Source organism: Rhea pennata, chromosome 1 (genome assembly GCF_028389875.1).
Source record: "Rhea pennata isolate bPtePen1 chromosome 1, bPtePen1.pri, whole genome shotgun sequence".
Taxonomy (NCBI): Eukaryota; Metazoa; Chordata; class Aves; order Rheiformes; family Rheidae; genus Rhea; species Rhea pennata.
Window position 1 is genome coordinate 171,503,442 of NC_084663.1, and position 24,473 is coordinate 171,527,914.

A 24,473-nucleotide genomic window follows, 5' to 3' on the forward strand; every position below is an offset into this window, starting at 1 on the left:
CTCCTCCTATGCTCAGCATGCCCAAAACGTACAGAAACAATTATGACAAAGCAAATAGGAGCACTGTCACTGAAGAAAACTTTTTTTTTGTTCCAAATATCAGGCAATAAAATGACAAAGAAGTGTATAGTAAGTCTCCCCCAGTAAGTCAACACTGTGTGCACATCCACACTCAGAAAATACATTGGGGATTATAAAACAATATTACATCAAAATAATGGAATTACAACCCTGTTATGTTTCCTGAGACTTCAACACAGACCCAGAAGAAATCATTGTAATGAAATGTCCAGTTTTGCTGCAGACCCCAGAATTTCATCAGAGCATACTTGATTAATCTTGGTGAAAAGCTGTTTATATTGACCTCACATGACATGGATCAGTCACTGTGTAATGATGCCTGAAAACAGTAAGGGAAGCTAACAGAAGCGCCTGCTGCTTGTCTCTAGTTTTGAGCCCAGGCCTCAGTTAACCCCTCGCAGTAAAGTCTACCTTGTTCTTCCACATCTCCAGTCTTTTGCAGACTACATACTTGCAAATGTAACTTCTCATTACCAAGACAGAGCACCCCCATACACACATCTTGCAACTATAATTGAGGACTTTTATCTTCCCACCTTTAGAGAACCTAATACTATCAACAGTAATAAGAGGATGAAAGAATTCTTGAACAGCAAGAATGAAAGATACCTCATTTCAGGCGTGCAAGAAAATGCTACTGAAGAATGAGTTGTTACAAAGTGTTTCTTGAAGAACTCACGGATGCTGACATTTGAGAGATTACTGAAGAACTGTTACTCTGTTACTGAAGCCATTTTTGAGACTGGGAATAGATCTGACCACAGCTCATGCTTTTCAGGATTTTCATGATGGGAATCAGGATCGTAACCCACTACCTGACCTGTGATTAAAAACTCATGGAGCAATATATTTGTAAGAGCTTGTAAAATACATTGTTGCAAGTTTGGGGAACCTCATCATTTTGTTACAGGACTGAAAAATATGCCCTATGCGCAGGAGAAACTTCCATGGTAACATCTGTAACCAAAGGAAACTGTAACACATCACTTTTTTTGAACTTCTTCGCCTGGCAATAGCTGAAGTAAATGCTAACTTCATTCCTAGTGTCTGCTGGACCCACAAAGCACTTCTTATTTGCTCTCTCCATTGCATTTATTCCTAAAGGCTTGCCTGACACTGCACTTTCAAAACACTAAAATAACTGGCTCTCCTCATGATGAAGATGTAATTCCTCTGCCACTATTACTCAGTATTTTTTCCTAGACTTCATTCCTCACTTGACTGTCCGCCAAGCACCTGCCTGGGAAAGCCTCCAGGCAGGCCCAGCCTCGCCACCCCGAAGGGCAGTAGCCAAGCAGGGCCAACGGCCTGCCCGCCCAGGCAGCCCGGTGAGGAGGAGCACAGTCCGGCAGGAGGCAGTGAGCACTAAATCACGGCCACAACAACGCAGGCAAGGCGGCGAGAGGAGGACGAGCTTCCTCCCGCCAGCCGCGGCAGCCGCCGCCTCAAACCCGCGGCGACAGCGCCGCGGCCTAACAGCTGCGCAGCGACCGTTAGGGCGGGCGCCAGCGCCGCTCGCGCCGCCTCCCCCCCGCCCATCTCCCCCCGCGGGGCTCTGCGCCGCGCGGGCGGCAGCGGGCGGGCGCGCGCGCTGCCGCCGGGGCCGCGCGGCCTCGCAGCGCGCCCGCCGCCATCTTGGCCGGGGCGCGTCGCTTCCGCCGCTGCGGAGTAAACAGAGCGCGAGGGAGGAGCGGGGGGGAGGCACGCGGACGGGGCTGCCGGCGGGGGAGGCGCCGGGGGCGGCTTCGGTGGAGGCGCCGATGTGGCCGGAGCGGAGGCGCTGGCGCGGCCCGAGCCCCGGTTAACGCGAAGCGCAGCAGGGAGCCGCCAGGTGAAGGGACCTGGAGGGGGCGGCGGCGGCGGCGGTCTGTCCTGTGGGTCCGGGTGCGCGGGCTGGGCCGCCGCGGCCGGGAGGAGGCGGGGGGGGCGGCGGCCGGGGGGCCTCGCTGCACCTGGGGGCAGTGGCGGGGCGGGCGAGCCGCGGAGAAATGTCCGCGGGAGCGCGGCGCTCCGAACCGAGCGCGGAGCAGCGCGCCAGCGGCGGGGCCGCGCCGCCGAGCCGTCTTCTCCTCGCAGCGGCCACAAACTGTGACCCCCGGCAGTTTTCGCGGAGCTACTCGTTAGCCAGCCACTGATCTGGGGGCTGGGTTTGTGCCTGGGTCGCCCCCTCCATCACTCTGTTCCCGCTGTTCGCGCACGCACTTCTCCTTTCTTCCCCCTCCCCCCAAAAAAAAGAAAAAAAAGAAAAGAAAAAAGATAAAGGCGCCACTTCAGCTGTGATCAAAGCAACGAACTCGGTTAAGCTCGTTGGTAGGAAAGCGGGATCAACACGGTGTAAACAGCCGTGCACTTTTTTTTTTTCAAAAAAAAAAAAAAAAAAAAAAAAAGCTGGCCTTGTGTGCTGCCTGCGCCTTACTCAGCGTTAAAAACGGTGTTCAGCGTGCACTTTGCTCCTCCCCCGAGTTACTGGCTGAACTCTGTGAATGTGTTAATGTGTTTGGACGCGGCTGTTGTAGGCGAGCATGGGTTGTGCCCAGATGTGGGGTTTGGAAAGCTGAGTGCAGAGACAAGTTTTTATAATAGGTCTAGAAACTTATTTGGAAGATCATAATGAGTCAGGTATCTGTTACACATCTTTGTTTCCCTTTTTTTTTTTTTTTCCTTCTGTCAAGATCTTAATTTTTAAAGCAAAGTTGATTATAGGAGTGACTTGGGAAAAACTGCTCAGTGAGATGTGTGTCCTGAGAATACCAGAAAGTTAAAAGTAAGATTGATGGATCAAGTTCTGTAAAAAAGTGTCAAGGTATTGCACCTATACGGTAACATGCTTGCATGAAATCTTGCGTCTGTGTTTTCCTCACTGAAAAGTAATTTCTACTGGCCTTGAATTTCAGATGGTTAGCTCTTTGGACCATCAGATACATAAACCAAAGCTAACTTGTTTTATATTTGTCTGTTATATTAAATTTGCAGAAAATTTTACTCTCTTAAGTAGCCTCAAGTTTCTATAAATTATTTTAGATGGCTCTGCAAAATTCTGTAGGCAAATATGCATTCTTCTAATTTTACATTTGTTTTACTATTTTATGAGGTTGAAACCAATTATATTTTTAAAAAGCTATTTCAAATCTTTAAATGCAAAGAGAAGAAAAATACACAGTGGTCATCCAATACTTGAAGTTGTTTTTTACTCCTGTACATAGTTTTTTTTAAAAAATATTATTTTTATATATAACTTACTTATTCTATAGGGAGATGTTTTTGAAAAACTATGATTACTCTTTCTTTTGAAAGACATCAACATCTAGAGGGGTCAGTAACAAAAATGTTGTCTGGAAATGTCTCATCTTTTTGTATCTCCTACTTCTTAGTTGTGCACCATGTAGAATTCATGGCCTTTTATTTTCTTGGAAAATTGTGACCTGAAATTCTTCCTCAGTGATGGCCATATTGATTGTTTCCTTTCCTAACTGTCTATTAAAAACTTAAAATGGTACCCTAAGATTTCAAGAGTGGGGTCAGATCTATAAACAATATATAATCCATTAGCATTCGTTGTACCTGGTCTGTGAGCTCAGAGGTCCAGCTTGTAGGCTGGTTGTTAGTCCACTTCTATCAGCCATGTCTCTAAGGGCCTTTCCAGCTGAAAAATTCATGTAGTCTGTCAGTGGCAGCTTGCTCCTGTTTGTCTTTTAGAAATGTTCTAGACCTACTGCTTGTGTCTTTGAACAGACCAGTTACTGTAAATATGCTATATGAACTGTACTCAACGTGTACAACAGCCTCTATTGTTGATAGAAATTTCAGACCCTGAAACTCTAATTCTGTGATACAAGTAGCCTGCCTGACTAGAAATTTTGTACATCACTGAATTAACTCGGAAGCAAAAGATGAGGCAGAATCTTTATAAGGGAAGACCGGGAAAGCCAAGCCTAACTTTTGCCTTGTATTACTTTTAACAGAATAACGAGAAATGGATTTAGAAAGACATAAAAACCTCTAATATGCTATCCCAAATTTGACAAGTAGATAACTTGCATATGGTTGTTGCACATTAAAACTTAGTTGTTTGGATTATTTATTTAATAACCTGCGGTTTAAAGAAATATTTCAGTTTAAACTAGCTTATTACAAGTAACATTCTTGGACTGTGCTTAGCAGTTATCTTAAACACAAACATGACAGGTCTGCCATGGATTTGCTGATGTAGGTCCTGTTTCAGTATTAATTACTCTGTCTCCGTAGTTGCAAAATCCAGTTTGTCTTTTCTGTAGTTGCAGATAAATAGAAGTTACTGTATTTTCTTGCTTTCCTCCTGTATGAATGAAATTAACATCTCAGCAACAAAACTCTAATGTGGAAAGCTTTTTACAGCACTGGAATAATGTTTTGCACAGGCTTATAATCATGAGTGGTGAATCATGGTAGATAGTTCTGAGGAAGTAGGTAGACAGATATTTTTGCTCAATAATGTTTTCATCTTATGATTGCTACCAGTGTTAGTGGAGTTAAAAAGTAATGTTGAAAGAATCAATAAAATAATCTTGTTCAGTCTTTCATGACAGTATGTTCAGGTTTGATTACATCATTCTAGAAATAAATTCAGACGTTAACTGGTAGCTTAATTGTTATCATTGTGAGTTGAAAGTAATAGGTGGGACTGAAGAAGGATGCTTCAAAGATAAGTAAGGAGATGCAGGACTTTGGGAATATAAGCTATGATACATTGATAAGCAGTGTAATTTTTTTCATTTGTATATCTAAAATTTTACACTGTTTTTTTTTAAAAGGACTTCTAGTCTTTTACTTGCCTGCAATACATAGCATGGGAAAGAGTTGGCCAGTTTCCACATGAACTGGCTATGTAATGTACATGTAGTTGTACTTGAACATTAAACTAGAGTGACTTCAATGTGTATGGACTCTCAGCTTTTTGGAAGCCAGAACTGAATGTGTTGTAGTTTAGTTAGAGGTCTTAGAATGTACTGTCTCATTCAGATTACTGGATGTAAGTTCAATTTTAATCTGGTTTGTACAAAAGAACACACTTCGATCAAAATCTGTTGCTAAATTGTTAAATTAACTCAGTGAGTTTTTTCTCTTACTTAATATTCACAGTAACATAAAACTGATACTAACGAGATCACTGTGAAAGATGTACATACTACTGAGAATGAGATATCGTTTGCCTCAAACTTGCTGAATTTAATATGATTTTGAAGAAAACTTGTGGTCTCTTCTGTAATCCTTTTTCTAGGTTTGAAGCTTCTGGATTGTTACCAGAAATCTTTCACAGTTCCTAACTACTAATTAATTGATTGAAAAACCAAAAACATGCAAATGTTATTGATGAAGTATATTTTAAAGGATACTCTTCTAAAATAGATGTATTTTGACATATTTTTTCCCGATAAATGTAATGTTCTTGGTGTCTGGGAGTAAAAATGAACTGGGCAGATGTAATACTTGCAAACATGCATACATCTATTGTATACTTTCTTGCCTGCCTAAGTTTTAAATTTTGTTGTTTCTGGTAAATAGGCCTAGAGGAGTAATATAGATGGTAATGTACATGTACATAGAGTTGTTAACAAGAATATTTTTGCAACAGCAGGGAATTAAAATAATAATCCACAAACAGTACACTCAAATAGAAAGTAATCTCAAATACAAAAAAGTGGGAGTGTGCAGTGTTAATCATTAGAGAACTAATATTAAAGAGATACATTTAGATAGTAATCTGATTTTTAGGATACTGTTTCATACTTGTCTTTTTTTCCTTTATGTAGAAAAAAACTGCAAAAATATAGTTACAGAAAACATGCATCTTTACCTCAACAGTTATCCAATACAGTTATTACTCTTCTGAGCTCTTTTACATATACAAAATACAGATTTTTTTAATTGTTGTTATTTTTACAGAATGAAACGAGGAAGGAAAATTAACGAGGCTAACAACAGTTCATCTGAAGAGACAGCTGAGAAAGAATCCAAGAGACACAAGATTACAGATGAGAAGAGTGTAGTTGCACAGAGTCCCGATTGGGCTAACCTGCTTCAAGACATTATCCTGCAGGTATTTCAGTACCTGCCCCTTCTGGATCGTGCTCATGCATCGCAGGTCTGTCGGAGCTGGAACCAAGTGTTTCATATGCCTGATCTCTGGAGATGTTTTGAGTTTGAATTGAATCAGCCAGCTACGTCTTACTTGAGAGCTACCCATCCTGAACTAATCAAGCAAATAATTAAAAGGCATTCCAATCATCTTCAGTATGTAAGCTTCAAGGTAGTGTATTTTTATAGGCTCCCTTTTTTAAGATAACTTTCTAAGAAGCATTTTCTTTTCTTTTTCCCATGTTACTAGGAAAGATTCCAGGAAATGTCTTTGATACTCTTGAGATAGTTTTTATGTTTTTTCTACATAAATATGAAAGCATGGGAAGTATGGTTTAGTTAAAATGAGTAATTGAAGTACTGATGATGGTCAGTGGTAATTGACAGCTGTGATCAAAAAATTTTAACATACTGTAAACAAAAGAATGTGTCACTAAATTTTGGAAGAAGTTTATGACTTGATCTTCATGATTAGGATTGCTAGTTATTTAAAAAGGAATATAGCAATTCTCTCTGGTAGGCCTGGTTTTCAGGCACAATATCTTGAAGAAATTAGTTCTCTAAATGGATATATATGCATGGAAGTTATCTTCCAATTAATTTATTTATTTATATATATATTCTCAGGACCCAAACTTAGAGTAACTGTTTTGGAAATACTTTTTCATTGCCTTAATTCCTTCCCTCCCCCCCTTCTTCTTTAAGCATCATAGCTGCTTAGAATTTTACTTCAACAAGCGGTCAGGAATATTTCAGTTTTGATAAATATTTCAGTTCTGATACTACTAAACATTTGAATACTTTTCTTAGACTTAAGTTTAATCAGGATTCATAAACTAGGGATTACCTTATTGCACATTCTCTAGGGCGTTGGTTACAATACTCATGGTCAGAAAACATCTAATGCACAAATAGTAAGTTTAGTAGTACTAGTTAATCAACTAGTAGTTTTAGCACTAAGTGGTATGGGATTGTCTATATATGGAGTTTACTACCGCAGTGTCAAACTATAAACAAAAAACTGCACAGGTTTTGCAAAGCATGATGAACCTATTGCTAATGCTTGGCTGAGAAATACTATTTGGTCAAAATTGGCTTTGTTGCATTATAGACTGACTTTCAACAAATTAAAACCTTTAACAGCTACATTTTTCTGTGTTCAGGAAGGATGCTGTGAAACAATCATGATTGTTTCACAAATTTAGACATGAAAATGCTTCTGTGATAGTCATGTAGTGTTTTCTGTTTTCGAAATCTAGCAGTTTCAGTGTTATAGAAAACATGTGTGTGAGTGGTTGGGGTACATCTGCCTGTTCACATGTATTGCTACTGCTTGATCTGATACAAGATATAAACTGGTTATCACAAGGCTTGGGTCTCTTCTACCCCATCCCCCCAATATCTGAATAAAGAAAACTTCTGGCTGTATTGGAAGGACTTTTCAGTGTCTAATACCAGGTATTGTTTTGCACCAAATTGTTCTTGAAGGATTTCAGATGCCTTTTACCCATGTGATTTCTTGAATGTATCTCTAAAATTATGCCTTCACATTGCGGAACAGAGACTAAATCTGGAAAAAACTGCGTAGCAAGGATAATCACAAGAATGTAGATATAACACTGAGTATTCTATGACTGCTGAAAACTTGAATTTTACTGGGCAAAGTAAGATTGGATTGTTGAAAATAAAAGCTTTTCAGCTTGTGTTTGAATGGAAAATGAACGTTGATTCGACTACAGGCTTACTTCAGATCAGTTGCTGCCACGGCCTGTGGCAGACTTAAAATTGATCTCGTTATCAAGCTTTTTACTGTCTGTAAATTTACAAAGTTGTCATACCTACTATATACAAGAGATTATTTAGAAAGCACATTTGAGTGTTGGGGAAAATCCACTTGAGGCACATTAAGTGATTCAGTTATTTAACAAGCTGACTAATAATGTAGATTTTACAGGGTATCCATTGTATATCTGCCATGGTGTTGATAAAGGCCCAGCCAGGTAGATTGAGATTATACTTAACTCTCCAGCAGCTCCATGTTACAAGCTGAAGCACAGAAAAAGAATAGGCTGCTTTACATAGTGATGGTTTTATAGGTTTCTTACATTTTGATGAAGAAGTTATAGAGAAAATGAGGCAGGCTCGGGAGCCAAATGAATATTCACTTGTTTGTTATTTGATCTGAATTGATTATCCTTGAACAAACTCCTTAGCTGGCCTCTCACTGTGCTAAATTTTACAGAAGTATTTAGGAGTGCTGTAAATTGATAGTAGATTATCAATTTTTTTGTGTACTTTTTTCTGAAAAGAATTAATGTTACTGAATTTACATGTAGGACATTGATAAAATTCCAGTAATTTTTTTTATCATATTTCAGAAGGTAACATAATGTTTAAATGTAGCTACTTGGATTCTTTATATAAACAGTGTTTGATACAGTATTTTCTGAAACAATTCATTTTGTTTTAAGGTGGACAGTAGCAAGGAATCTGCAGAAGCAGCTTGTGATATTTTATCACAGCTTGTGAATTGCTCTTTGAAAACACTTGGGTTAATTTCAACTGCCCGGCCAAGCTTCATGGATTTACCAAAGGTATTTTAATATGTATATTTTCCTATAGAATAATATTGCAGTGGTTCATATAATATTACTCTTCTTTTAAGAAAAGCTATATGGTAAGATTTATAATTTTAGGCAAATAAAGTTTTATTACTGGACCCTATTAAAGAGAGGAACTGAAGCGTTGTACTAAGATGGTAACTAAAGTTACCATATGAGACCTTTGTCCTGACCTTATTCTTCAGAGTATTCCTTCTGTCTATTGACCCTTGAGGAATATTAAGGAATATGTTGCAAGTTAGGAGGTTATAGATTTATGTGTGTATATTTGTAATGTGGGACTACGGGTGGACTATGTTTGAGAGAGGATTTCTGTGGAAGTGAGACAGCTTTATGGTCTCATAATTTGTAGAATTTCATCCATATAGACTTGCTGTGGGGATTATATTATTATTGAAATCTCTTTCTGAAAAGAAGTATGATCATAATTTTTATAACTTCATGTTGTGTAGTCAAGTATAATATTCTTAGGTAAAGTGCACTGTGTTTTTAAATTCTGTCAGGTTTTTACTTAGCACCATTTAACCAAACATTAGAATTTGTTAAAAGGCCCCTCATCTAGAAGACAATAAATCTTGTGCTTCTAAACAAGATTTCCTGCTAGTGAGGTAAAAATACACTACTGCTGAGTAGCGCGAGAGTGGTCATGGTACCTGGGCTGATAGTTCCATGCAGGACCATCCTGAATATTTTTCAGCCTGACTGCCGAACCCCGGGGTATGTGAATCCTCAGATCCAGCCAAACTATTAGCCTGGTCTCAGTGATGTCATTGCTGATGACAGCAACCAGACAAGAAGGAAGAGGGAATAACCTCAGGGAAGGAAATAGAGTATGAGGCAACAAGGGTAGCAGGGCTGCAGGAAGGAGAGAAGGAAGATTCCAGGGTAGGCAGGATTTAAACGAGGTTAGCTGCTGAAGGATTATTAATTGTTATCCTGGGCAGTGTTCACAATTATGTCATAGTGTTCCCTTGAATGTATTTTTAATCCTTAATTTTCAAAGAGGCTTTATAGAATTTTAATTAGATTCTGTAGGGTGTTTTACTCTTCGAGTATGCTTTCAGAGGTGAACATGCAAGTAATCTGAATGTAGTGAAAACAATCCACAATCTTAATGTGTTAGAAACAATTTGTACATTTATCTGTTGTGTATTTTATTATTTCTTAATTTTGCCGTTTTACTTATTTTTTCACTGAAAAGGGTATGCTATGGTTATTCAACTTGCTGAATAATCGTTTTTAGTCATTCATGCTCTGGTCTTACTCAGTTTCAACTTTTGAAATAGTCTTCCCTCTTTCTTGTTCATAACAAATTCACAGTTGGCCTTGTAAAATATATTCAAAATGAGCCTAAAATAACTCAGGACACAAAATTTGCCCTTCTCATGTTTACCACTTGAGTAAATTCTGTCATCTGCAGATATTGCCCGGAGTGATTATTTCAATTGCCTTAGACAGCTAGTAAAGCTAAAGAATAAAATTAAACCAAGAATATGTTATTGTGGGAAGTGATTAGTAACAGTTCCATCGGATGAGAAGCAGGTAAAGATGAATGGATTGGGGAGAAGAAATCACAAAAAGATCAGATTGTATAGAAGGTCTGAACTATTTGTTAGAAATCAGAAGAATGTTTATAGAAATAATGTAAATGTGAAGTCTGGCAAATGTTATTTGTAAATCACATTTAGCATTATGTTGCCTTAACTTCACTAAGTACATTCTACATGAATCCTTGAAGGACTCTAATACCGAAATTTTAGAATCACACTGTTGCTTACACGTGTGTCAATATTGAAAAGACATTAGATCACCAGCCTTTACCTTTTGGTATATTGCATGCTTTATTTGCTTTTATTAATGCTTTTATTGTTGCTCTTCAAACTATGGTTTCAAGTTACCTGTTTTTACAAGCATGTTTAACTTTCTTTAGCTGTTTAACATCCTTCTTAGAAGAAGGAATTTCATTTTCTGTAGTTAGACTGTAAAGACAGTATTTACAAATTTGCAAATTCAAAGTGGAAGTACTATCTGAGCACCTTTCTTTTTCTTCAGTACCTAATGTATATCATTAGAGTACTTGGAAGTGCTGCCTAAAGCCAAATCGCTAATGCTTCTTATTTGAACATTCTGTTTTCATTTACATTAACTGACTTTGTCAGTTTATGAAAATATTAATTGCTGCTCTAAATCTAATGGTATGTGATTTTTAGCAAAAAACAAAGATGGTACATATGAATGAGCAAATAACGTTTTTGAGCTTTCTGTCATATAACTGTATTCAGGTTTCTACACTGCATGTGGTTCAGAGTGGAACCTCACTGAAATCAAAGTATTTAATCAGGAAAATTATATGTAAAGAGGTTGGTGTGTTCGTGTTCTGGTACCTGTTTTGGTAGAGGAAAAGTAGAGTGGGTAGAATAGCCTTGGGTATGAGGCTGAGTAGAATACATCAATACAGTAATGTTCCAAAATTTAAGTTCTGATACTCAACATGTAATCGGTATTCCAAATAGATACACTTTATCTAATTCTTATTTCTGTATATATTGAAATGTTCTGTTTATTTATGACTATTTAATGAAGAGTTACCTTATGTTCATTAAATATTTAATCATCAATTTCCTTGTCTGAGTATCATCTTTGTCAGTTCCTAGAAGTATAGCTCTAAGGTTCTCATAAATGTGTTTATATGTTAAAATTTGCTATTTAAATGCTGATATTACATATATCAACCTGTGGTAATGAAACCAATAGTCTTAGTCATGTGTTCCTGTAGATAGAAGTGGGAGGTGGGGGAAGATGTGCATTGCTAACCATTGAATTACTGCTAGAAAAAAAAGCATGAATCAGGAAACAGACCATTGTTGTACTACTTACCAGTGAAGAGCAGCTTTCGAGCTATTCACTTTTCCATTCCAGTTAGCTGTCAAGGTAAATCCATTCAAAAGGGGTCAACCCTGTACCACTTGACTTCAGGCATTTTTTTTTTTTAAACGATATACCTTCCTGTACAAAAGCCTTTTCATTCAACTTGTTGTTATACCTCATTTTGCCATCAGCTTCTTGGAAGAGGTTGACCTTACCAGCATGAAGTTCATTCTTAGTGCCTATGCACTAAGATTTTTGCAATAGTAGAATGCCTTGTTTTTATTTTTTGTTCCTTTCCCAAGAATTTCTAATGTTTTGTTTGCAAATTTGAGTGCTGCTGCCATTTGATTGATGTTCTTTGGGAAATACTGACAATCCCAAATTCTTTCCAAGCCCTAACAACTAATTTAGAGCATATCACTTTGCATAGTTAAAATTCAATGTCAGTAAATACAAAGTAACACATATGAGGAAATAATTTTATCTTCCATTTTTATAGCCTACTTGATCAGTAATCTGAGTTTTTTTGGGTAACTCTTTGCAGTCAGCCTTAGGTCAGACTGTTATTTTGCAGTTCACCTTTTATTCCCATATATTTTTCCATGACTCTGCTCAATGTGAGTCTCTAACTATATTTCTATTCCTATAATGAGCTTAGTATTTCTAGAGCAAATACGCTTCTCTAATTTTCAGATGTGCACAAGATTTTTTTTAACCTAATTGTGGATTTCAGTGCTGTTTGGGTCTCATTCATTTTCACTGTATCGTGTGCTTTAAAACTTGAAGGATCATTTTAGTTTTAGGTATCATTCACTTCTTAATCACCCAAAACAACAAAAGAAAGCTTAATATAAAGGACACTTAGGAAACAAGTTCATAGGTAGGATAGATTCTCCTACCTGTTTTTTCTAGAAAGCTAGTAAGGAACTCCAGAGTTAGTGCTTCTGAGAAGCACACTGGAATTTATGAAATATATTAGGTTGAGAAAGTTGACATTTTGGAGATAAGAGGAAAAATAAGTTGGTATTAATTTAAATATTAACATGAATTTTTTTGTCGTAGTTGTCTACAGAAGTCTTCTTTCTGTTAGAGTTATAATCTCTGTGTTTGGAAGTATATAGGGATTAGCATAGGTTTTCTCCAGTAGGAAGCTCTGGAGTGCTAATTCTTAAATTTCATGAGCAAACTCAGTCCTTTGCTCCAGCTGACGAGATCCAGCTGTTTGTCTTTCTCTACTGAGTGTACAATCTTAACGCTGGATTCATTCCCTTTCGTTTTCTCTCCGCACACCTTACCTTGAGGTCACAGGGTCATCCACATGCCTTGTTCTTTCTACTGCAGACTGCATTCCTAAGTAGCCAAGAACATGGACCTGTTCAGATTGTGCTACTGCATTGAAAAAAAACTCTTAAAACTGATCACACATCTGGCTTGCTGTGCTTTACTGAGTTTGCATTTCAGCAATGCAGCGCAACACACTACACGGGAATTCCTGGTTTAGGAGTTGCTTCTTAAAGAACATGCTGCTGCTTAAGCATGAGCCGCCTTTAAGAACATGATGCTTGTTAAAAGAGTATGATTTGTAAATTATCTCTAAAGTTAGGGCTACTATGTTTTCTCTTTGGTTGTGGCTTTCCAGTAGCATACTTCAGGTTTGTGTAGTGGATTGTTCTGGTGAGGCTTTCAGTTTATGTTCAAAGTTAAACATTCTGATTTGCCAAATATGTAGGTTGATGGCAAAAAATGATGAAACTTTCTCTTTATTCCAGAATATTTTAATACTATTATTCATTTTTAAGTATTCAGTATCAAATTAAAATAATACTGTGAATAAATAAAGAAAGAACAGGATTACTCTGTAAGTATAGATCATTGAGGTTTTTATTTCAGATACCACTGTTTTACTTAAACTTTTTTTTTTGCAGTCTCACTTTATTTCTGCACTGACAGTGGTGTTTGTAAACTCCAAATCCCTCTCTTCACTTAAGATTGATGATACACCAGTAGATGATCCGTCTCTCAAAGTATTAGTGGCTAACAACAGTGATACCCTCAAACTGTTAAAAATGAGCAGTTGCCCTCATGTTTCTCCAGCTGGTAAGCTACTGTGTCTTTGTTCTGTTTTTTTTTTGTTTGTTTGGTTGGTTGGTTGTGTTTTTAAGTGTATTCATTAAATGCTCTCTGAAAAACAGTAAGCCTCTTGGGGGGTAGGGAGCATGGGGGGAATAGAATGATGTTGAATATAGCAACTTGGTATATGCAGCAGCTGTTGCAGTGAAAGATATTAATTCAACTGCTTATCTGTCCATCCCATACTTTGCCCCAACAGTATTGCAGAATGAATACTTAGCTAATAGTAACAGAGAGCATAGTTATTTTGGACAAATAACTGCTTGTGGAAGTTAAGAGTATGCACTGACTTGATAGGTGCATTCCTTCTGCAATGAAAATTTAAGCATTCCAATGTAATTAAGCATTTTTTGAATGTGAGTTCCTTTTCAGCAGTTCATAATATGTGGTTTGAGTTTTGGAATGTCATGGATTATGAAGGTGTTGGACTCGTCATTCGGAAAGAAAACAATTTAATCTTTCACTGGAGAACAAGTGCAGGCAGCACTCAAAAGGGGATGAGACTGAGCTGTGCAGAACTGTCATTACCGGTTACACTTCATTAACCGTATAAACTTGTGTTTGTAGCAAAAATGAAGCTAGCCCATATCAGAACGAAAGCTTTATCCAGTTTGTTGTAGTTCATAGAACTCCCACTTCTAGAAGATTTACAAAATACAGAACATTAAGATTGTTTTCTCAGATTATATATAGCCTGTCAACATACACAGTTTTTCACTGAGGAATGGAAGAGGAACCATAAATGAGCTGCTAGTAGCTTTAAGTTTCTTTTCTGATTTTACATAGAAACAACTATAATTAGGATAGCTTTCTTCATGCTAATATATTACAGTTCTAAGTAATAATAATGTGAAATTCACCAGCAGGCATCCTAAAGATACTGTAGCAGAGATCATTTTGTTTTAGTGATGCCAAACAAAACACAAACTTGATACGTTTGCAGGTGTGGCTCTCAAACAAAAGCTTTTGTCTTTGTTTTTTTACAAATAAATCCTGAGACTACAGATACATTTGGCAGCAGATCTGTCCAGCAGAGTGTTTAACAGCATGTTAATTGAAATGTTATTTCTTTCAAAGCTTGATAATCATGGATAAGGCCTTGCTTAAATTAACTGCATTGATCATGTTACTTCTTATTAACCAAGCCAGTGAGTGCCAGACAATTAGGTGAAAACAAAAAGCGTTTAGTGTATTTCAAACAACTGACTGGCACAAATCTTGGCAGTTAATATCAATAAAGAGAATGAAAGAAAGTATTTGGAATCAGTCCTTAGATCCTTTCAGTCTTCCTCAAGTGATCCTATCCCTTTCTGAGGTTGAAGCCATTTAAACCTGCCAACTGGAAAACAGTTTCAACAGTTCTAAAATAGAAATCTATGCTGATTTCTATTACCTGTGCCTATTTGCCTTAGTAAATAGGAACAACCACCATTCTCGACCTTAACTGACCCACACATGCTGTTATAGCCTTCTTCATATTATTTCCAGCACCGCCTTTCCTCTCCCTAACCCTTCCTTTTTCATCCACTTTGGCAAATCAGTGAGGTTTCCCACCACCAGAACAGGTTTCAGGAAGAGCTCTGACAAGAACAGCAGCATCAGTAACCATCAGACACTGCAGCCAGGGCAGGCTGCCCCAGCAGGATGAGGCAGGGCACTTACGCCCTCATTCCTTGACTTAGAAAGACAGGAAGCTGCAGTAAGATCTTGTACATAACGCACACAATCTCCCCTGAATCACTGGGAGATTATCAGGAGTTTTATCAAGTACTAATATTTGTTTCTGCCCTTGACTTTCTAAAAATAAGTGGAAAAATTAAGATTAAAGGAAAACATAAAGCAAAACTAGGAGATGCTAGCTACAGATGTATTTATTATCACTACATAAAGAACTTTTTTAAGGCTGTAAAATGAACAGCTTGTATTTAGTAAGGAAACACATAGAAATATCTATATTGTGTTCTGATAGCCCTGTATGCTTTTGATCTTCAATTACATGACCACATACCGAGTTCTTTTGTATTCGTTTCCTAAAGAAACAACTACCTCTGTCAGGTAGGAAACGCTCTGAGGCTACAGTAATATTGTGTAAGTACAATAGTACAAATCTCTCTTTTCCTAACTTCTGTGTGCTTAATTTTACAAAATTAAAACATATTCATTTAATGTAATTTTATAACTTTCAGTTACACGGTATTTTCTTAAAAATTATTTTGTCTAATTAATACTGTTATGATATTGAAGTTTTAACATCTGTGTTACACTTCATTTTTCTAAAGGACTTGTGTAAATATACTTTGTTATCCAAAATAAAATGTTCTAGAGACTTTAACCATGGGAGGCAGCAACATGCAACCCTGTCTAATGTGTTCTAGGTGACCCTGCTGAGGAGGGAGGTTGGACTAGATGATCTGCAGAGGTTCCTTCCAACCTTACTGATTCTACGATTCTGTGTTCTCTGACTTAAAATGCGAAAAATGTGTCTGAGAAGCAAGGAAACTGTAATGTGTATAGAGGAGGAGGCTCCAGCAGCAGTTTGTAGCAGGGTCAGGGGAATAGTTCCTTTGGATATAGATCCAAAGGATCCTGACTTGATCAGGTCAGCCCTAGCTGACTTCACTGGTTTGTGGCTAATCCTTTCTAGAAAATTTTGTGCAACATCACACACTTGGTAATCTGGGCGAGGGTGTGAGTTTACAAAGTCACCTAACTGACATGCATTGTTCAATGCATATTTTATCATGTTTTAAATTGAAGGAACATAGGGGAAGACATGGCAGTGCCCCTTAGAGAAACAAGGGAGGCAAATACTGTTGCCCTTCCTGAAACTTGAGATAAATAGGATGAAATCAGATACATTAAGAACAAAACCAGAGAGTGATAAGTAAATGGCAGAATAATTTGATTGCTTAATGGAGGTCTGGATGTGCTTTGAGACAGAGAAAAGAGTGGAACAAAGGAGAAAGGCTTGTTGGCTTCAGAACAAGCAGATTGTGAAAGTGAGACTGTCAAAGGAAAATGAGAAGCTTTGAGCACTAACTTACTCTTTTTTTTTTTTTTTTTTTTTTTTTCCTTCTCTCTCCTTCTCTCCCCCTTCCTCTCTTTTTTCTTGAGGCAATGTTCTAATTTAGGCTGCTGTAAACTGTGGAAAAAACTTTAATTGAACCAAAAGAGCCACAAGTTATGCCAAGCTAATTACTTCTAGGTACACTTAAAATGCTATAACAAGCCTTCAAATAGAAGTCCCAGGGAGATGCTCAATCCTAGATGAGTACTTAAGACCTTTATTAGTGAAGGGCAGAGAGGAATAATGCAAGTAGTGCAAGAGAGACTCCTCTATTGAGGGATGAAAGAAAAGACCGATGTCAAACTGTGAATTGCTTCCAAAAGATGTTCTGAATAATCCATAGGTTACTGTGCAAGATAAAAGGCATGTTTGGGTTGGGGTGGAGAATACAAAGGCAGTAATGTATTTCTGATCTGTGTGAGAATACCTGCAATTTCTGCTGCTTGCTGTTTTCTGTCTGAATTTTAACTCATATTAAAACTGCAACAGCACCTTGTAAAACAAAGTAGTGCTTATTCTTAAATCCACATTGATGTGTTGTCTTTTATTACCTGAAATACTAGCTACTGCAGTAGAGGGAACTGGAAGTATTTTTGTAAAGATTGTGGGTCTGCTTTGGGGGTGAGAGGGTCACTTCTCTTTGGATAAGGGGGTGGAGGAGCGAAGTGGATGTGGAGTGTGCCTGCATCAGCAGCGTAGCACACAGGAGAGGGGTTTTTGATGCAAACCTGCAGAGTCTGTAGTAGGCACTCAGAGCAATTTGCCTCCTGCTCATGTCCGGTGTTGAGACTCTGCGCAGGGGTGCTCGGTAGGGTGCACGACTCGCAGCATGGACGCCAGGCTCTCCAGCAGTGAACTGTCTACACGTGCAGGCTGCACGAAGAACTGCGATGGAAACACTTCCCGTTGCCAATACGGGATGTGGATGTGCAGTCCTAGAACCATAATGGATCGCAGCAAATATTGAATGGCAGCCCTTCCCCCTTTGCATTGCACTAGTCACTATTATAAATGTACCCTTCCTAAAGGGTTTTTTTGTTTGTTTGTTTTGAAAGGTACCAGCTTTGGATTTGCATGATGAGTAACAAGTGAGTTTGGATGCTAAAAAGGATAGCAAGTGGTTTTTTTGTTTGTTCTGAAACTGTAGTGATAGTACAGGGTATGTGGCCATTCATAGGAATATTGCTATAAGAATCACTTTATCTCCTGTGATTTATGGAGCAGAAAAATCTCTGGCATGTGTTTATGGGGCACAGAATTCTCTAGCTGTTCTACTTCTGTACTCTGATCTTAAAAAAAAAAAAAAATCAATATTTTCAATATTTTTTTTTTTTGTGTGTGTGTGTGAATATATTTCCACATCTAAACTGTTTTTACAAGAAATAGGTAAAGCAAGAGTTTGGTTAAAATTTTGTCCTCTTAAATTCTACTTCTTTTTTTTTTTTTCCCAGTCTAACAACCTTTTATATTTGAAATGGTATTTTCATTTCATTATTCATTTCATATTCTTTTATATATATATATATATATATATATATATAGTTATAGTTAGAACTGTTTCCATTTAATGTGTTTTTTCTGACTCAGTGGAAATTTCAAACCACGGTTTTTCAATTTAGTATTTTTTTTTAATTAAGCAGCCTATTTTTAAGCTCAGTATAGACTTATTTTTGAACTTAACTGCCTCTTAAAATAGAAAGAAATATTAAAAGATAGCAACTATTGTTTCAAAGCCACAATGTATTGAGCTCAGGTTTGCTGTTGGATATTAAATATTATGTTCTCATCTTCTCTATTAATGGAAAGATCCTACCCTGAATTACATGCAGTTTTCTGGGTCACATGAAAAGCAGAGGACTATATAAAGGAATGCTGTTCTAAAACCGTTGCCTGTGTAGTAATGTTGCTTGTATCTGTCAATAGAATGACTGAAAACTTCACAAGCTATCTTGAATTCTTTTTGTTAATGTCTTTGTCTTCCATAAGCAGCAGGTGATATTGATGTGCTAGAGGAAAAAAGAGTCTGAAAATCACTCTTCTATGAATTAGTGCTCCCAGTTTTTAGTGTTCTTCCTTGTTTCCCCTCTTCTGTTGTAGCTTTTCCAAGTTTAATTATTTATACTTCGCTAGAAGGAATGAACACTGAGAGCAGTGCCTTCTGACCTACATTATAATCTAGCATTCATTTTAGGTATGCTTTCCTCTGACAGTCAGATTTCATTCATGGCCACTTTGTCAGCCATTGATATGGACAGCAGTTCTTCCAGAGCAGACAATAGAAATAGTTTTATTATGAGTAAGCCCCTTTTCCAAAAGTGATTGAGTATGTACATGAACTTTATGACAAGGCAGAACAGTCAGTCTGCTATCAATATATTTGTTGTGTTATAACTAAATTCCCCAGGAAAGTGTACGATATGGTGAGTTAACTTCTTCACATTTCCCTAGCAAAATAGCAATATAATGACAAGGTGTATGTGTGTCTTACTGTGTTAATACAAAGACTACGCAGGAGTATGTTCATGTGAGTAAGGCAGACTTGAGTTGTTCAGGATGATTTTGTTTTGATATTATGTCTTGATCATGTGTTCGAATATCTTTGCACCCTCTTGACATGTATAAATAAACTCACTCTTACGTGACACTGTTCCTTGTTCAATTCTTAGTATGTTTATGTGTTTGTGTAACCTATTTTAAAATGTTTCCTCTTCCCAGGTATCCTTTGCGTGGCTGACCAGTGTCATGGTTTACGTGAGTTGGCGCTGAACTACCATCTGCTGAGCGATGAGCTTCTGCTTGCTTTGTCTTCTGAAAAACACGTCAGATTAGAACATTTGCGTATTGATGTTGTCAGTGAAAATCCTGGACAGACTCAGTTCCACACAATTCAAAAAAGCAGCTGGGACGCTTTCATCAAGCACTCTCCTAAAGTAAACTTAGTAATGTACTTTTTCTTGTACGAGGAAGAGTTTGACCCATTCTTTCGCTATGAAATACCTGTCACTCACCTTTACTTTGGAAGATCGGTAAGCAAAGATGTACTTGGCCGTGTTGGGATGACGTGTCCTCGGTTAGTTGAACTGGTTGTATGCGCTAATGGATTACGGCCACTGGATGAGGAGCTGATTCGTATTGCAGAACGTTGCAAGTATCTGTCAGCCGTTGGCCTAGGAGAGTGTGAAGTCTCTTGCAGTGCCTTTGTTGAGTTTGTCAAGATGTGTGGTGGTCGTCTCTCCCAGCTTTCTATTATGGAGGAAGTTCTGATTCCTGACCAGAAATACAGCCTAGAGCAGATTCACTGGGAAGTTTCAAAGCATCTCGGTAGAGTATGGTTCCCAGACATGATGCCCACATGGTAAATTCCTTTAAAAATTTCAGAGCAGACGGAAATAGCACCTTAAACCCAAGCTTACAGTATTGCAATTTATTATATAAGCGTATTTAATACTATAGTTTTTATTGTAAGTCACTGCATTGTTTCATAGAAAACTAATTTCTCATTTAAATATTACTTCTAAAGCCCAGATTTAAAAATAGAACTTGTGAATAGCTCCAAAACATTTTTTTTATCCAGACAAAATGTTTTCTGTTTAGATTTGCTTTTCTCATTGACAGTGACCACAAGTTTGTATAGAAATAAAAAACTAATTACAATATTGAAATGCACCTGCAAGATATCAGTTGTCCATATGCTGTCCTCCTTTGATTTAGATTCTAATACTGAACACAAATTGGATTTGATCTTAAAAATAGATGAAATTGTATGGTTCTGTTGTAGACAATAGCATTTCTAAATGCAGTTACCTAGCTGACAGGATCAAGATTATACGGCATATTTAGTATGCTGTGAAAATGCACCTTCTCTTATATAAAAATCAAAAGAGGCAAGAGTAATACACAGTAATACAGTTTAGATAATTAAAATATTAAATTTGCTACCTTTATTCAACAAATTATTAAATCCATCTAAAAATGTATTTAGAGTGCAAACAAATAGTAATGGGAGTTAATAACAATTTTGTTTTTTCTTCTATGCATTTTAATATAGTTTGCTTATGGGGTCTCAGATCCTTGCCTAAACCTGTTTTAAGGTATTATGTTTAGCTCAGGAAGCGAAAGCATTCTGGGGAAAAAATGTAGATACATTGTATTTTAAAACATATTGGAGTTAATGAGCTTTTCTTGCACATTAACCAGTTTTGTAGCATAAGGTTAGTCAGAACAGTGCATGATTTATTAGATGACCACTGCGATGTTAAACGTGACAAACCTGGATGTTCGGAGTGTAGTGAGAGAATAGGAAGTTAAAATTTGAATGATGACCAAGATCCTTTTAACAAAATCTTAGACCTGTTCATTGCTTAAAACTTAAGAAAAGGCTTTGTAACAGTTGCTTAAGCTGTATAAACTACTTGTATACTGTAAATCTGTTTCAGAAATGTTTATGTATAAAGTGAATGTTTGATAGATGATCATTTTGTATACTGTTTAATTAAGCTAGTTCAAACATTTCATAATATTTAAAAACCTAAAAGCAGTAAACTTGCGTGAATTAAGCAATCAGTAAAGTAGAGCAATATGCAAAATTTTTTTTGAATATCGGCAAGTCCATTTATTAAAGGAAGTGTTGCCTACACCAGTTACAGACTAATGTATTGCCTGTGATCGGGATGTGGCTTGTGACTTTATTTCTTAACACCAATGGTTACTTTATTATTATTACACTTTCTCTTTTGCATTATTGATTGGTAACACTAAAATATTAATGTGGCTGCTGAATGTGTTTGAAAGATGTGATCAGCCATCAGCAAGGCAAAGCCTCCCCAGTTCTGGGCTGTATTGAACTGTGCTGCTGGCTGCTTTTCACTTGAGCTGTGCAGCTAGTCCTGGTAATAAGTAGGCTTTCTTTACTTCTGATTTTAGTAGATGTTTATCTGAATGTATAGGCCAATTGTAATACACTTATGAGCATATTTAAGTTCATAACTATATTTTGAGCAAGCGTTGCTCAGTGGACTGGATATCTTTACAGAGGAATTGTATGTTTCTGTAGAGTCTTGTGATTTAAAAATCTCATTTTATTAAATGTGTTTTTGTATTAGAATTTGTTAAATTAATGTAATACTATAATTTGCTTTTATTTGTATAAAAGGTAACAGTATATTTAGACTGTAAAAGTAAAAAAAAGAGGAAAAAATTTGTGTATTTTTGACTTTTGGAATTGCCAGTGTCTGAGTGATAAAAATGGAATTAACACTAATAATCAGGGGAAGAGGGAATGTTTTCACTGGATTAATCGTTTGGAGTAATTCTCTCTGGTAATGCAGCTAAAATCTCATGGGACCTGGATTGCTGGTGTCTGGATGGTGGCCAGGTGAGCAGTACTTGGTCTGCGGCTTACTCCTGCGCGAGTGGGAGTAAAGGGAAGGCAAGGCAGCCGCCTTCCCTCAGTTGTTGATGCGTCGCCTCAGGAATTACCAGGCCTGTCTCTGAGGTTCAGCCTTCTGCTCCTCATGGATCACGAGGTGGGGACCATGTCAGTAGTTGAAGGCGTTAGGCTTATCTGTGCCAGAAATGAGCAGGGAGTTACCGGAGCAGGGTAACTGGCTGGCCTTTTTCTGAGAGGGACTCTGGCAGTTTTGTTGCATAAACTTTAAAAAACAAAAAAAACACAAAGTACAAAACCCCCTGCCTATGTTGTGTGCGCCCCAGAAAGCTGGAGTTATCCGTGTCCTTATGTGTTGGTGTAAATGCTGCACAGTATTGCATCACTACCAGAATGGAAACAGTGTCACTAAAGGAAAGAACAACACACGCAGTCTTGAAAGAAGCTGTTTGCTCCAGTGAAGGGCTGCAGTTCTTACACATCAGACCAGTTGTGCTGTTCTTGGTTCAAATAATCCAAGTATAAAACATACTTTCTAGGCAAGCCTGCATTCTAATTGCCTAACCTCAGTCTAAGCGCTAGAGAAACTGTTTCTAGTACAATGACTAGTCAGTTCGCGTGTCACCTCTGCCACCGTTGTGAGCTTTCTGTTCAGATCCTTAAGTCTCTGGAGCCAAGTAGTTAAAGCGAGGGGCTAGAAGTAATACGTACCTCCAAAACCTGGTGAGGAACACAAACTTATATACGCAAATGGCAGCAAGAAGGAATCAAGTTCTGTGTTATTTTATTGCTGAATATACTGACAGATTTTGTGTTAGGCTGTTGCTGTAGAAGTGATGTTTCTTTCTGCTTCTGATCCCTGACAAGTAACTGGTTACCTTTGTCTTTTTTTGTTGCCAGAAATATATTGTTCTCTAACTTCTAGCTAAAACATGTTAGGCTGTACTGGTTTCTCTTCAAAGTGACACCCCCCCCCCGCCTTTGTAGCATCTGCAGTATTAGTGTTAAATCAAAATATGCTAAATTAAGTAGGAAAAGTGAGACAAGCTGTTGCATTATACAGACACAAAAACCTAGGATGATACTAACTGGTACTGAGAGTGCTGTGAAGTTATTTATGTTCAAGCTCAGCTATGAAAAGTGATTATTTATTTCATACAGACATATATTACTTTGATCATGTTCTTTAACCATTGTGAAGGTTTTACCTCTGTAATCACATATAAAGGATAGCGTAAAGCTGCATTAAAGTTGTATAATCACTCTAGATAGCATGAGTTTATGGACACCATCTTTTTTGATGGCTGGGAGCTGAGCAATACAGCTGTAACATGCTGGATTCAAAACCAGCTGCCACTGCAGGTGTGTTTCAGGCCTTGGCATTTGCAACAAAGCCTAAAATACTCTGGCTATTTTGGGGGGGGAAATAAAATTATTTTGATGCCTCAGCATCCTTGGTCCCACATGAAAGAAACCCAGGCGCCATGAAGTGGAGGAACAGTGATACCAAGCTGAACAGAGAACCCATTTACCAACTCAGTAGGGCAGGCTGTGCGTCACCCCACCATGGCACTGAGTCATTCTCCAAAAGGTCACTGTTGCTGCTTCAACACTACAAGCTTTGTAGCAAATGCTGGAGAATAAGCTTCTGCTGGCCTGGTTCATGAGCCTTTTTCCTATTTAGAGGGTGGGATGCTCTGGCTTTCAGCTGCTTTGAGGCTCTTTCTTTCTTACCTGGGAAAACAGATGCAGGTTCTGCAATCTTGAGGGATTTCAGACTCCTAAGAATCTGCAACAACAGGAACTTTATCCACTGTAGACAGGCTTGCAGTGCCCCATCGTCCCCTCACGCTGCCCAGATTACTTCTTTGGCGTGCATTGTCCAAAGCAGCTAAACCAGGTTGTTAAGCCTGGGATCCTGACCTGGCCTCAGAGCGCACTTTTGAAGTTGAGGTAGAAAATGAACTTCAGGTTTCATACAACAGTGGAACTAAATTAGCAGCTCTCTCCTGCTGAACAGAGGTGCTCTCATCACCTCACTCCTGTTACCAGCTCTGATGCTCACCTCATTCTATAATAAGGTAATCCAACTAATTAATTTCAGTGTCTTTTTTTTAATACAAAGTCCTGCTTTTGCCATTATTAAGTTTTGAATCACAGCACTGTGTGCTTGCATTAGCTGCAACAACTGCAGGCCGTTAATTCA

The 24,473-nt window shown here is 37.9% G+C and overlaps 1 protein-coding gene across 2 annotated transcripts; it reads left to right on the forward strand.

The window, feature by feature from the left end:
• Positions 1-1,810: 1,810 nt before the first annotated feature.
• On the forward strand, positions 1,811-23,536 carry FBXL3 (F-box and leucine rich repeat protein 3). 2 transcript variants are annotated; one of them, XM_062566880.1, is made up of 6 exons: positions 1,811-1,912; positions 2,754-2,884; positions 6,004-6,367; positions 8,667-8,789; positions 13,610-13,781; positions 19,597-23,536. In XM_062566880.1, exons 3-6 carry the CDS (start codon positions 6,005-6,007, stop codon positions 20,238-20,240), a joined length of 1,302 nt encoding a protein of 433 aa, XP_062422864.1. In that variant the 5' UTR covers positions 1,811-1,912; positions 2,754-2,884; position 6,004; the 3' UTR covers positions 20,241-23,536. The 2 variants fall into 2 exon arrangements, with proteins under 2 accessions (XP_062422864.1, XP_062422863.1); XM_062566879.1 differs by lacking the exon at positions 2,754-2,884.
• The last annotated feature ends 937 nt before the right edge of the window (positions 23,537-24,473 follow it).